The sequence below is a fragment of the Ambystoma mexicanum genome, chromosome 4q (assembly GCF_040938575.1).
Source record: "Ambystoma mexicanum isolate Mex_15411 chromosome 4q, UKY_AmexF1_1, whole genome shotgun sequence".
Taxonomy (NCBI): domain Eukaryota; kingdom Metazoa; phylum Chordata; class Amphibia; order Caudata; family Ambystomatidae; genus Ambystoma; species Ambystoma mexicanum.
In genome coordinates this window covers 980,175,262-980,187,465 of record NC_090928.1, presented here as the reverse complement: position 1 = coordinate 980,187,465, position 12,204 = coordinate 980,175,262, and the positions used below count along the sequence as shown (strand labels likewise).

The following is a 12,204-nucleotide window of genomic DNA, read 5'->3' as shown; positions in this document are numbered from 1 at the left end:
ACCAGTTCAATTTAAAAAGATTTAAAGAGTGGATGACTAAATGCCTATAGGAACCAGGGACAGATTTTAAAACAAAACAGGGTGATGTTAAAATGGGGTCAGTGTTAGGGCAACTCAAAACAGTGCTCTCCAGTTCCTCAGAGTTCAGGTACTGTTCCCCTAGTGTCTTTTCCCTAGGCTTCATGAGGCTCTATCCTCATCCGGACACCCTAACCTAAAACAAACTGCCAAAGGAAATGGCTGACAAAACAGAGTACAACCTATTCTTTCTAAGTCCTGTCAGCCCCCAGGGCTAACCTTACTATGGAAACACAAAATTATACAGTTCGGGCGAACAAAAAGTCATCTCCTTTACAAAGGTTATGGTCCGTAGATGGCACTGAACTCCTCTACTCACCGGTTTCAGGCTGGGTCTTTTCCTTCTCTTGTCTTCAGGTTCTTCTCCTGCGCCCTTCTGGTTTCTCAAGGTGTCTGCCCACAGACCTCTCCTGTGCAGCTTCTCCACTATTCCGCCCTTCGGACCTCATATCAGTTTGTATTCTCTGCAGTTATTTTTGAGACTTTTCTGAAAACTCTTTTGCTGGTTTTCTCAATTGGTCTGTTCATCAGACCCTATGATGCTGTGGTTTTTCTGGGGTCTTTCAGAGATGGGGTTTGAGGTTTCTCTGTGGGGTCGGTTCCTTAGACCTTGAGGTTCTCGTCTTTATCTGTGTCTCCCACAGACCTTGCTTAGGGTTTCTCTATAGGTTTGTTCTGCAGACCTTAGCTTTCTCTGGATCTCTCAGAAACCTTCTCTGTAGTTTCACTGTATTTCTGTTCCTCCAGATCTCTGGGCTTCTATGTGTCTTCTTGGCCTCTCAGAGACCTTGTTTGTAGTCTTCCTTGGAGGTCTGTCCCACAGAACTCAGCAGTTCATTGCTTGCTCTCTGGAATGAGTATTTATCCCCTCCCTTCTCTGGGTCCCTTTTTAGGCAGACATAATTTGAGAACCACTACCAGAGGTCACCTCTTTCAAGCTTGTCTGGGAGAGGGATTGAATGGAAGCTTTAACATCAGGTCTTCCTCCAGGTTTCTTGCTTTCCCTCTGGAAAGAAGGAGGTTCTATTGCCTTTCCTCAGTATTCAGGCTTAGCGCCATGGGTTTTCTTCCTGCCCAGGTACAGGCAAAGTGGCGGCTTAATCCGGTGTAGCATGCAAGCTACCAAGTCCCAAACAGCAGTCTCCCAGCCGACCTGTGGAGAGTCGGTCGGCACATCTGCAGACTGTCAACTTTCTCAACCTTTCTGCTCTTCCTCTGCCTATTTTATGGCCTGCAGTGAGGGCCGTCTTAGAAACTCTGTTGGGGATTAATTAATTGGCGCTTCTGGTATCAGAAGCTTTAAATTGAGCTGCAGTACTGGTGACATCTTGGCATCAGCTCTAGCAATGGATGCGGCTCTGTGGCATTCCATGGCTTTGCGTTGAAAAGCTGCAAAACTACAATTGTTAGGGATTGTGATACTGTGTATTAGGTGTTTGTGCCCTAAATGCTGCTGCGAGTTTGCCAATTCCCTATCTGAGTGTGCAACGCTCTGTGTAAGCGCTTTGTGTTCAAGTCTCTTTCTTTTCTCTTGCACACGCTCGAAAACCTCCAGGGTTCCTGACCAGGTGTACTGGTCTTGCCGGTAGAGAGATACCACACCTTAGAGTGGTTGGTTGTAGTGGGAGCCCATGGGATCCCACTCCAACCAACCACTGAGAGTCACATATGATAGCAGCTGGACCAACCCAGTCGCCAGTGCCTCAGCCCCCTAACAAAATAGGATGGGGCTTGGGTCCAACTCTACAGACATATGCAGAATTTCCTGGTATCAAATATACTGCCCAGTCTCATTTTACTTGAAGTGTGCAAAACCTGTTTTATGGTTGGAAAGATGAAGACTTTCCTTTTTAATGCTTGCCTATATAGCACTTTCTCTGCTATAGGTGCAACCCCATGTTCTCATCTATTGAGGAATATATGCACTAAGGTATTTCAAGCATGTTTCAGTGAGAACAAAGGTGTTTTTCCAGATCCCCAGAAGAAATCAGTGAACCGACAATGCTGCGGTTGCTCTTTATAGAAGGAGCAGTGTCTCCAGAGGCAAACTGATGGGCACAACCTGTGGTCATGTGGTCACTTGCTAGTGTGCAATGCTAAAAGTAGAGGGGAAGATAAAGTGGAAGAGGTCCCACGCTAAAGGTTTGTAGAGGGAGACCTGTAAAACATAACTAATAACATAGGTGGTGGTTGTGGGAGTATAAGGTGAGCACTAATTATTGTATCCCTCCAGCTGTTTCAGCTCTGCAAATGCACTCACACCATAAAAGGAATACAGAAAACACAAGTGCACACATGAAGAGCGCAGGAGGCACTCGCAGAGCCCTGAGAAATTCAGACTCGCAAAGCATGATGGAGGGACAATTGCACAAGAGGAGAGAGACACACTCAGAGCACAGATGGGCTCTCCATTCACCAGACCACACTTGCAGATAACACTATTACTCTATGGTTTGTGGAGCCTGACACCCTCTAACTGTAGCAGCCAAGAGCAGAATGCAACTCACTAATTAAATACTCCCAAACCTTTACTTAATTGCATTCTAGCAACCATCAAGGGACTTACTTGGTTGTTCCTAGTGACAGCTGGTGGAAAGGAAAAGTAATAGCCAGCCTTCACTCCTTTCAGTGCAGCTGAGAGTCTTCCAGCAAAGTTATGTAGTAGCACTTTTTGAATACCTGCAAGACAAATGTTAATGACAAAGACATGCCTCAAATTTTGAAAATAATGTATAAGCTACATCCAATTTGACAAAACCGGGTTAATAATGTTAGTGCTTAGAACATGTTGTGCTATTATTTGACCAAAACAGAAGTTCTATTTCTACTAACACCTTAATATATAAATAATGTGTTTGATGTATTGCACTTGCAATCACATTTTTGTCATTTCATAACCTAAGTAAACAATAGGTGTTTCAATACCCAATTTGATGATATTGAGGTTAACAAACTAAGAAGGGGGAAAGGTTGAGGATGAGCAGGTGTGGCTGCGAGTCAACTCTGTCACCTGTAAAGTGAACAAAGACCTCACCACAGACTCGAACACTCAACTCATTTAGCTATCTGGTTCACTGATATCCAGGGTCAGACTGGGGCATAAAATCGTGTCGAGCAAAATGGAAAAGTGGCCTACAGTTGCAAATAGCAATTCATTCCTTTTGTAACAAACTGTTTGAATAGTACCCAAGGGGGAGGTTTTTTTGATAAAATGAAATACAAATTGTGAAATCTAAAGAATATTTATGAAGCAACAATGGTCAAAAGTACTAGCCACGTCGTAAAGTAACTCCGCAAAGTTGCCCACACTGGCCAAAAAGTGGGCCACTTTGACCAAATAAACGGGTCCACACTACCATTTTGTGTTTTTATTTCGGGCATTTCTCCATTGCCCTATTGGCCAGTCTAAGCCTGCTGACATCTTTGAAAATACGCTACTGTGCACTAAATGTATGCAGGTCAAGCAAGTACCTTAACTCTGATAGACTGTATGACAATTACAAATGTTTGCATGCACTACACAAGCCCACAATCCTTAACCCTGATTTTTACCACGAGCCCTCCAGATTCAAAATCTAGAAGGTGCAATAATTCTTAATCTTTGATGTTCTCCACTTGCAGAGCCCAAGGTTTTGGCAGTTTGTTCCTGCAATCACATGTTGTCCAATCCTGGAGTTAAACTGGCAACACTCTGCGAAATGCATCCCTACAGCTGCCAAATGTGACCACAGCCTTCATCCAGCCAGATTACTGGGCCCTCACCCGAACGGCTGGCCAGATAGTGAAGGGTCTGTCAGTCCTAGAGCTCTCGCCCATCATCCTGCAGAGGTTGATATTTTGTGTAAAAGTAACACTTGCTTAGTTCTGGCTCATATCTATCACTTTAGCAAAACATTTATGGGGCTAAGGTAATGGTATAAAATACGGTGTAGGAGAGTGTTACAATTTGATTGCATTTGAGAATGGATACAGTGGTTTGCCATGTTAAATTAACCCCTGTTATGTCAATCGCCACATGAAATTGATTTGTTGTAATTGGGGATTTAGAAACAGCCTCTTATGTTCATCAATTGTTACATTAGATTGACTGGCCAATATCTGTTGGTAAAGAGTGCCAGCTGTTTTCTTGTCTTTTTAGTTTTGGCTATAAGGTGCGCTGAAAGCGCTACCTATTAAGCGGAAACTATTGTCATGAAAATAAGAGCTTTAACACGAGAGCTTGAAATAGGGGCTTTGAATGCAGGTTTGTAATGCTTTTCAATGCAGGTTGACATATGAGGATGGATATATGTATTTTGCCTCTGTGTCCCACTCATTTAATGGCCGTCGCCAAGTGAAATCTATAGGATGTGCCTCCCATTCCCACTAATTTTCCCTCCAGACACACCTTTTTGCACTCTTTTGCTGAATTTCTACTGTGTGGTGAATTTGTCAGCCATTCTCCTTCCAAAATGGTGGGTGCCATTTGTAAAAGTTATTTGATCATTATTTGGCTTGATTGATGCTTTTAAAAATATTTACTAAACCTTTTAAGTTATGTAACATATTTAAATGTATTTTTTATTACAAATAAACAAGCAGTGTAATAGTTACGTTTTGTTCTGAAAAGGTCCATGTCCTGATTTGTTGGGGTTGGTGTAGTGAGCAGTATGCTAGTGATTGAAGGAGTGGTGAGTGTGCACAGCCAATGTTAATGTTGACTGAAATAACATTTTTTGATTCAATTCGTTTTCCTGTGTGGTGTGCAAACCCAGTAGGAAGTGACTCCATGAAAAGCACACACAATTCAGACTACAAGGACCTTGGCTACAAAGCCAGCGGTGTGGGCTGCACTCCCAATTACCACATAGTGGTTTGTAATGTTCTTTATAGTTAAGGAACAGTACTCTAAAATACCAAAATCTTTAAGGTAGTTTTATTCAATAGTAATTGTCTTCATAAGTAATTGAATCGAAATGGGTCTTTCACACAATCAGGGAGCCGATGCAGGGGACCAGGAATCAGACACTTTTTAGGAGGGATTAAACCCCTGACATACGACACTTTAGAAGAATATTAACTCGAGACCTTATGGAGACATGCCAAGAAGAACAGAAATTAATATGTGACAATTGAACATGTGCTGTGACTGACATTGCCCTGATTTGAAAAAAGGCACATGATGTGCCGAAACATGTGTCTCACAAAGGGCCAAGCTTAATTAATAAAAACCTAAGAAAAGGTTTCTTTTTTACAAACAGTGGCGCAGTTTTTTGTGTGAAAGGCCCATTTTGATTGCATTAACACAGAGTAGGGGAATCGTTTCTCCGTTCACTTTCACGCACATGCAACACAATTAAAACCTATTGGAATAGAAGCGGGCGCAGAGCAATCAAAGCTGATATCCCTCAACCCCAACCTAACGAAACACATTTCATAAGTAATTGATGTGTCATCTATTAATTTAGATGTGCAGACCAAAATAAAAGGAACAATTACTACAACCCTATTCACAAAAACTACAGATAGGAACAACTTATTGCATAGAATGAACCTTTATCCCCCGAACATCCTGAAGAATCTATTTTATGGACAAATACTGAGGGGCAAAAGGATTGTAAGCGATCCTGAGGAATGTGAAGAGCAATTAACCAAACTACAAGAAAGACTGCGCCAAAGAGGATACCCTGAGAGCAACTTAGAAAAGGCATTATCCAAAACCAACATTAAGGGTCGTAAAAACCTTTTGTTAAACACACAGTCTTCCATGCAAGGTTCAGAATGGAGCACTCAATGTTCATAAGTCAACCTTAAAGACTGACTTTGTTCAATGTGACTCTTGAAAAAATATAAACATGCAAAAAACGCAAGCTCCACATCGACTTACATTGGAACGCATAGAGTCTTCTGATGACTTAATTCTAAATCGCCATAATGTTTTATGGCTTAGTCATCTTGTTCCAAGTCTTAGATCTATTAAATCAGAGGATCTGAAAACCGTCTAATTTTCCAACGAAAGGAAAAACGATGCAGTGATCCTTCACTTACAATCCAAACTAATAGCCGACACTCTGTTAGAAGCTGGGCCGGTGTTGATGTCACTCGGGTTTGACATTTCAAAAGTTTCAGAAAGTAATGTGCCAAGGATCCTTGGAAATGGTGTACCTAGGCAATTTGAATCTGGATCGAAAATGAAGCAAGCTTATCCTTCTTTGGGAAGGTACAGCTACACCTCACTGATGAGGACCAATAAGGCAGAAACACGTGTATGGGGTTGCTGTTGGTACTCTTGTTCAGAAGGGAATTGCCATAGCATTTGAATGCCGGACTGCCTATGTGGGTGGGGCAAAGACTGATATGCAAATTAATATTTCCCTTCTGTGAAAGATACAGTGAACTAATGTGTGGCTGCGGACTCTCGAGTGGGTACCTTCCCTAAGAGCAGGTCATTTAGCCGTGTTCGTTCTCACAGAGGAGCGCCTATGACTGTTTTTTGCCTATGTATATCATGACTAATTATGGTAATGCCTGACTATTTGGTGGCAACAGCTGGAAAACGGTGGGAGTACTAGGGAATGGCATTGCCTAACAAATGCCTATCCAATGCAGGGGTTTTTCTAAAGTGAAAAACCTAGCAACGCAGCAATAGAACTGTACATAGTGAGAGTGACCTTATGTACTAGACCCTTTATTATTATAAATATGATTGATATTATTATTTTTTTATTATTACTTGTGAGTGTACTCTTGGTCATCTAGTATTGAGAGTAGGAGTTCTAATCCCATAGTGTTCATTGTTGCAGCCTAAACATTGATTGCTTCAAGTGTCCAATGACTATTACGATCTGCATTAGGCCAGAATCAGTATTGTAATTCTAGAGTTGGCGTGCCACCTATTTTGATTTAGGGTCTGGAAATCTTGAGTTCATGCTTCAATTCCCCTTGTGCCACCTGACGTACTAGACACCGCCTGACCCTGTCCTGCCTGCAACCCAGTACAGGTATACCCCTCCACTTTTCCCCTTTGTATCCTACCTCCAGCTGTATATTTTTGTTCTGTTATTACCGCTGTAAAGTGCTCTGTTATTTATTTGTATTGTTGTATACCTCTGTAAAGTACTCTGTTGCTTCTCGAAGCTAGGTCCACGCTCAATAAATACAATATTAATAGTAATAAAAGTCCACATCATCATTTCAGATAGTATATGTACGTTTCAGCGTGTCACTGTGACAAAAATTGTATTTGGTTGCTTATCACTTCAGTCATCACTGCCGAGGTCTTATCACTCGCTGAACACCAAGCCCCAGTCAAACCCTAACGCTTAGTGCACACAAAGCACAACTGCATGCAGGTAATGTTAAGACATCCTTTCTCTGTTGGCTCTCCTCCAAATAACCCACTTTGACTCTGACTGGTGGTCATCGCAGGAGTCAGGTCCATGGCCTCTGCAGATGCTCCTACAGAGGAATTTAATGAAATATCGGCAGTCTTATGGAGCCGGAAGAAACCTGCACTCTCCGCTCCCCTTGCACAAGTACAGAAACAACTCCTAAAAGGACCAAAAAAGGAGGGACTTGAACTATGCTGGGGAATCCGTGGGACAGACAGACTCTATACCAGCAACTTGCAGAGGAAAAGCAGGGCAGGAACGCTCAGCTGATGGATGCAGTTCCAGGAACTGAGATCCAGCATACACTAGAGATTCACCCAGGCTCACAGAAATACGACCCCACCCCCAATGACCCCACAACAAAGCTGCACAGCTGTTTCCCCTTACCCCAGAGAGAGGCTGGAAGGCAAGGCAAGGGTGTGGCAGAGAAAAAGAAGACCACCTAAGAGAAGGGAACAAGCCAATCCCACTACCAACATCAGGGATCCAAGTCACCCCCAAAGGGCACAGGCTGATAGACAATCCTTATCCCAACTACCACGCCTGAGTCCTGTTACAACAGCGAGAGGGTGAAAGGCGGGCTAAGGCCCTGTAAAAACACATGGGCTAGGTCATTTGGCATGGGAGTTTGGAAGAAAGATGTTGTGACTGGACTGGAGTATGAAGTAGATTGAAGAGCGAGAACGAGGAGAGTTTGATGCAGGAGCAACGAGGTGCTTATAGGTCAGAGGGGAGACTGCCCTGGAGAGGTCTGGTGAGTTGATGGTGGTTGGCTTTACTGAGGAAAGAGTTGCAGGGGAGGTTAAGGAAATAATTAATGTTTGCAAGTAGGAAGCTGGTAAATATTTGGAGGTATTTCAGTTCACAGAGGCGGTAGGTTACTATTTAAACTAGTTGCTTGGTGAGAGTAAGGAGGAGGGTGGTTATGATCAGGAAGAGGCAACTGGTGAAGTTAAAGAGTTGATTGGTACACCTTAAGTAGGAGGTAAAGTTTCAGAAGGAGGTTTTTGAGATGGAAGATGAGACTGATGACCATCGGAAGGAGAAGATTGAGACTTAGGACGAGGTGGTAAAGGTTATTGTGGATGTTACGTTCACTTGACCCCAGACCCATCTCCGTGCTTCCCAGTCTAGGGTGTGTGGTCTCTCTCCCCCGAGGACGTGGCATTTCGCAGCCCCGTTCCTTCACAGGTGGTGGTTGCCCTGGAGATGCTTAGCTGCAATGACGCAAAAGCGGGTTGCCATGGTTTCCCCGCATGCGAATGTGACCAAGTCAGCTGGTCGGGGTCTGATTGCAGTCGCTCACTACCTTGACGCTGAGTTCCTGTTTTGCTCTCGTTACTTCTTCCTTAGTGCCTTCGTTTTTGGATTCCGATTGCATGCTGATTTTATACTGTTTTATACCGTACACTCCTCGCCATTGCCAACCTTGTTTGTTATTGGATTCCGATTGCCTCCCGATTGTGTACTTCAGCTGGTCCGCCACAGCTGAATTTTGCCTGTCCCTGGATTCCATTTGCATGCAGTTTCTGTAATCTACTTTCATCGCTCTTGAAGACTTCATCCTGTACTGGTTGCTCTTGCCTTCTCCAGAGCTCTCGCACGTAATTTACACAAGCTTCTCTTCCATTTCCCGACTTCCTCACGGACATTGCAAACCTTTCCAGTTTTGAGATCTTGTGCACGACCAGGACGCCTTGCCGATATTATCCCGTGCACCACCTCAGAACTAGTGCGACCCTCGTGCCGCCCGGGTAAGAGCCTTACTAACCTTCCCTGTTTGTTATTTTCTCCTTCATTCTTCTGGATTCTTTTGGCCACATCCTTCCTCCTCATATCTTCCACTAGCCCATTGCCTATCGGTAAGAATTTGTCCTATCTTGCTACTAAGACATACTGTATACTGGTTTATTGAGTGACACATACCTTATTTCCTGTTAGGAGTCTGGGTCCTGATAACGGCACTGTCAGGCCTCCTGAATGCCCTACAGAGCGGGATCAGGTTAATTACTTAAGACAAAAGGGTATATATTATCTTTCTGTGGGGGTTAGGGGGTGTGGCTTCATGGCTACGTGAAGGGATGCTCTTTTCGGGAGCTCCCTTTGATCCAGCACTGATCCTGACAATATTGGGAGAAAGCGGGTGAAAAAGCAGACTGGCAGCAAACCCTGTGCTGCATGAAGTTTCAGGGAATATGCTGACCGAAGCGCAAGGCTAATCTGTTGTGAATACGGGGAGCCGCGGCCTTGAGGAGAAAGCCGGCACCCGAAATGGGAGGACGGCCAAAATGGCGAACTGCTAACAAAGGGTCATAAACTGACCGCAATGTCGCAGCCACGGACAGAGCTGGATGGTGCAGTGGAAATTTCTGCGAAAGCCTCACGGTCTGTGTGGAGCCCAGCCGTGCATGAGACCCGCTGGAAGTGGCCAGTCGGGCCAAGCGATGATCACCGGCACCTGCGGCTGCAACACGGGCGACTGATGACCCTGGCCTGCACCGCCGGCAGGACGTAGCGGGAGGAGGAGGCAGATCACCTTGGGCCGCATCGCCACCACTGCACATGGTGCCCTGAGGCGGCTCGCGCCATACTCGCCCGGCGGCGCCAGAGCTCCAGCTGAGTTGGTACTGGGGGGCCACAGGAGAAGTGGAGGACTGGCCCCTGCCGGGGCCCGGCATGCTGGGAATGGATGGAGAGTTAACGGGGCTGGCACCTGGCAGTGCTGCGAGAGCCGGGCGCTCCAAGGAACATCGGCTGACACCGGGCCCGCCGAGCGCTTACACCAGCCAACGGGCTGTAAGCCTGGAGGGCCGGGCACGTCCTGATGGGCCGTATTGGCCTCGAACGCACCGGTGGAGCCTCCCCAGACGCAGAGGAGGCGCACAACAGGTTTGAAGAGCGGCTGAGGTAGCCCCGGAAAGCACTGCCGAACACGGTTCCCCTACACGGCGCTCTACCCATTGTGGACGTGCGGGGACTGCAGGGGATACAAGGTGGCATAATGAATGGTGAACGTTCAAAGTTCAATGAGACACTGTAGCCCAGGAGCCACATACACAGGCTCAACAGAATAAGCTGCCTTGACAAATACTGAGCTCTGGGAGCCCCCACCATCAAGGAACAGGGAAAAACAGAGCTTGTATCAGCACTGGGCTGGTCAATAGCGGAGACACGTCTGTGGGCTTGAAGGCGGTGGAGCCCAGACGGGCCCCGGCGTGGATGGGAGTGGAAACAGCGGAAGCGCCCGATTACTAGGGGGCCAGCGGAGTAACACCAAGCGGGTGCAAATACGTGGGAGGACACAGTCCATTCTTAGTGCACAACGGATAGCTGGGGAGCACCCCTAACACGGTCAAGCAGGCCCTAGCCTTCGGATAAGTACGACACCACGTGGACCCTCACAAGCGAGGCGGCTGTGCTGGCGCACACGTAAGGGGAACAGCACAATGTCGAGCAAAGTGGTTAGACCAAAGAGCAAGCAGCCCACGCTGGATGCTTATGCAAAGACATCTCCCAGGGCAGAGGGAGCCAGGAGTAAGGATAAACCTACTACCGCGACGGAGGAGGCCCCGGGCACAATCCAGGAGGTGTTGGCGGCGATTGCGGACCTGAAAGTTGCCTGGGAGACCAAACTGGGCATGGCTATGAACAAACTGAAAGTAGCATTGGACCTTAAGGTCGGAGCGGTCCAGGAAGATGTGAACTTGCTAAGACAAGATGTGAGAATGCTTGCGGAGCGCACTGGAAACCTGGAGAAGGAGGTGGCCCCAAACACAGCAGAATGTGAAGCCCATAGATCGGAACTCCATGCCCTGGTACAGCGAGTAGGCAACCTGGAGAACAGAGCGGAGGAGGCGGAAGGACGCGCTAGACGCAATAACATCCGCATCGTTGGATTGCCAGAGGGAATGGAAGGGTCTAACCCAACGGAATACGTGGAAACCATGTTACTGCAGGAGATAACTGAAGGGGCATTGACCCAGGGGTTTGCTGTCGAAAGGGTGCACAGGGCTTTGACAAGAAGACCGCCCCCGTGAGCCCCTCTGAGGCATTGATCGCAAAAATTCTGAATTACCGGGATCGGGAAAAGATACTCGAATTTTTCCAGAAGGGTGGAACAATTGAAAGGGGGCCCGCAAAAATCACTGCATCCCCGGATTATACCCTGCAGGTACAGCACAGCAGAATGAACTTCAGAGCGATGAAAAGAAGACTGAGAGAAACGGGTCAGAGATATATGCTGCTTTACCCGGCCAAACTGAAGGTTTTCCACAAGAACAAAACTTTGTTTTTTGATACGCCAGAAGGCGCCATGGATTGGCTGGACATGCAGAGTCGCCCCCAGAAATCGGATATCCAGACGGGCGCTGAAGAAGATAAATAACATGAGGCTGTGACACCCTAGGTGACATAGCGTAAGACACTGGGACTAGAATATAGCATTAAAGAAGGCACGCAGGGAAGGTGCAGCATAGTCAGTATATGTTTGTAAGATCTGGTTGAACAGAATAATCCCAATCACATAAGCGGGAGCTCCTGGGAAATAACCCTTGAACCCCCATAGCATTACGCTTAGTTAGGTCTCCACTAGTTTGGTGACACCCCGCAGGGTCCCAATCCTCGGATCTACGAGAAGGGACCAGACGCGGGTGGGCCTGAGATCCAAGGATGGAGCTGGGCATTTGTTGGGGTAGGGCAGGGAGGGGGGAGGGAAAGAGTTGTGTGCAGTGCGGTAAGGTTGGGAAAAGGGGGGAGT

At 46.3% G+C, this 12,204-nt stretch overlaps 1 protein-coding gene across 1 annotated transcript in view; it reads right to left on the bottom strand.

Moving 5' to 3' along the window:
• LOC138468123 (putative deoxyribonuclease tatdn3-A) overlaps positions 1-12,204 on the bottom strand; it is a 1,043,131-nt gene that overhangs the window by 170,796 nt on the left and 860,131 nt on the right. The window contains exon 8 of the mRNA XM_069608540.1: positions 2,645-2,757. Within this exon, the coding sequence (XP_069464641.1) occupies positions 2,645-2,757 (113 nt within the window). The remainder of the gene's footprint in view (positions 1-2,644; positions 2,758-12,204) is intronic.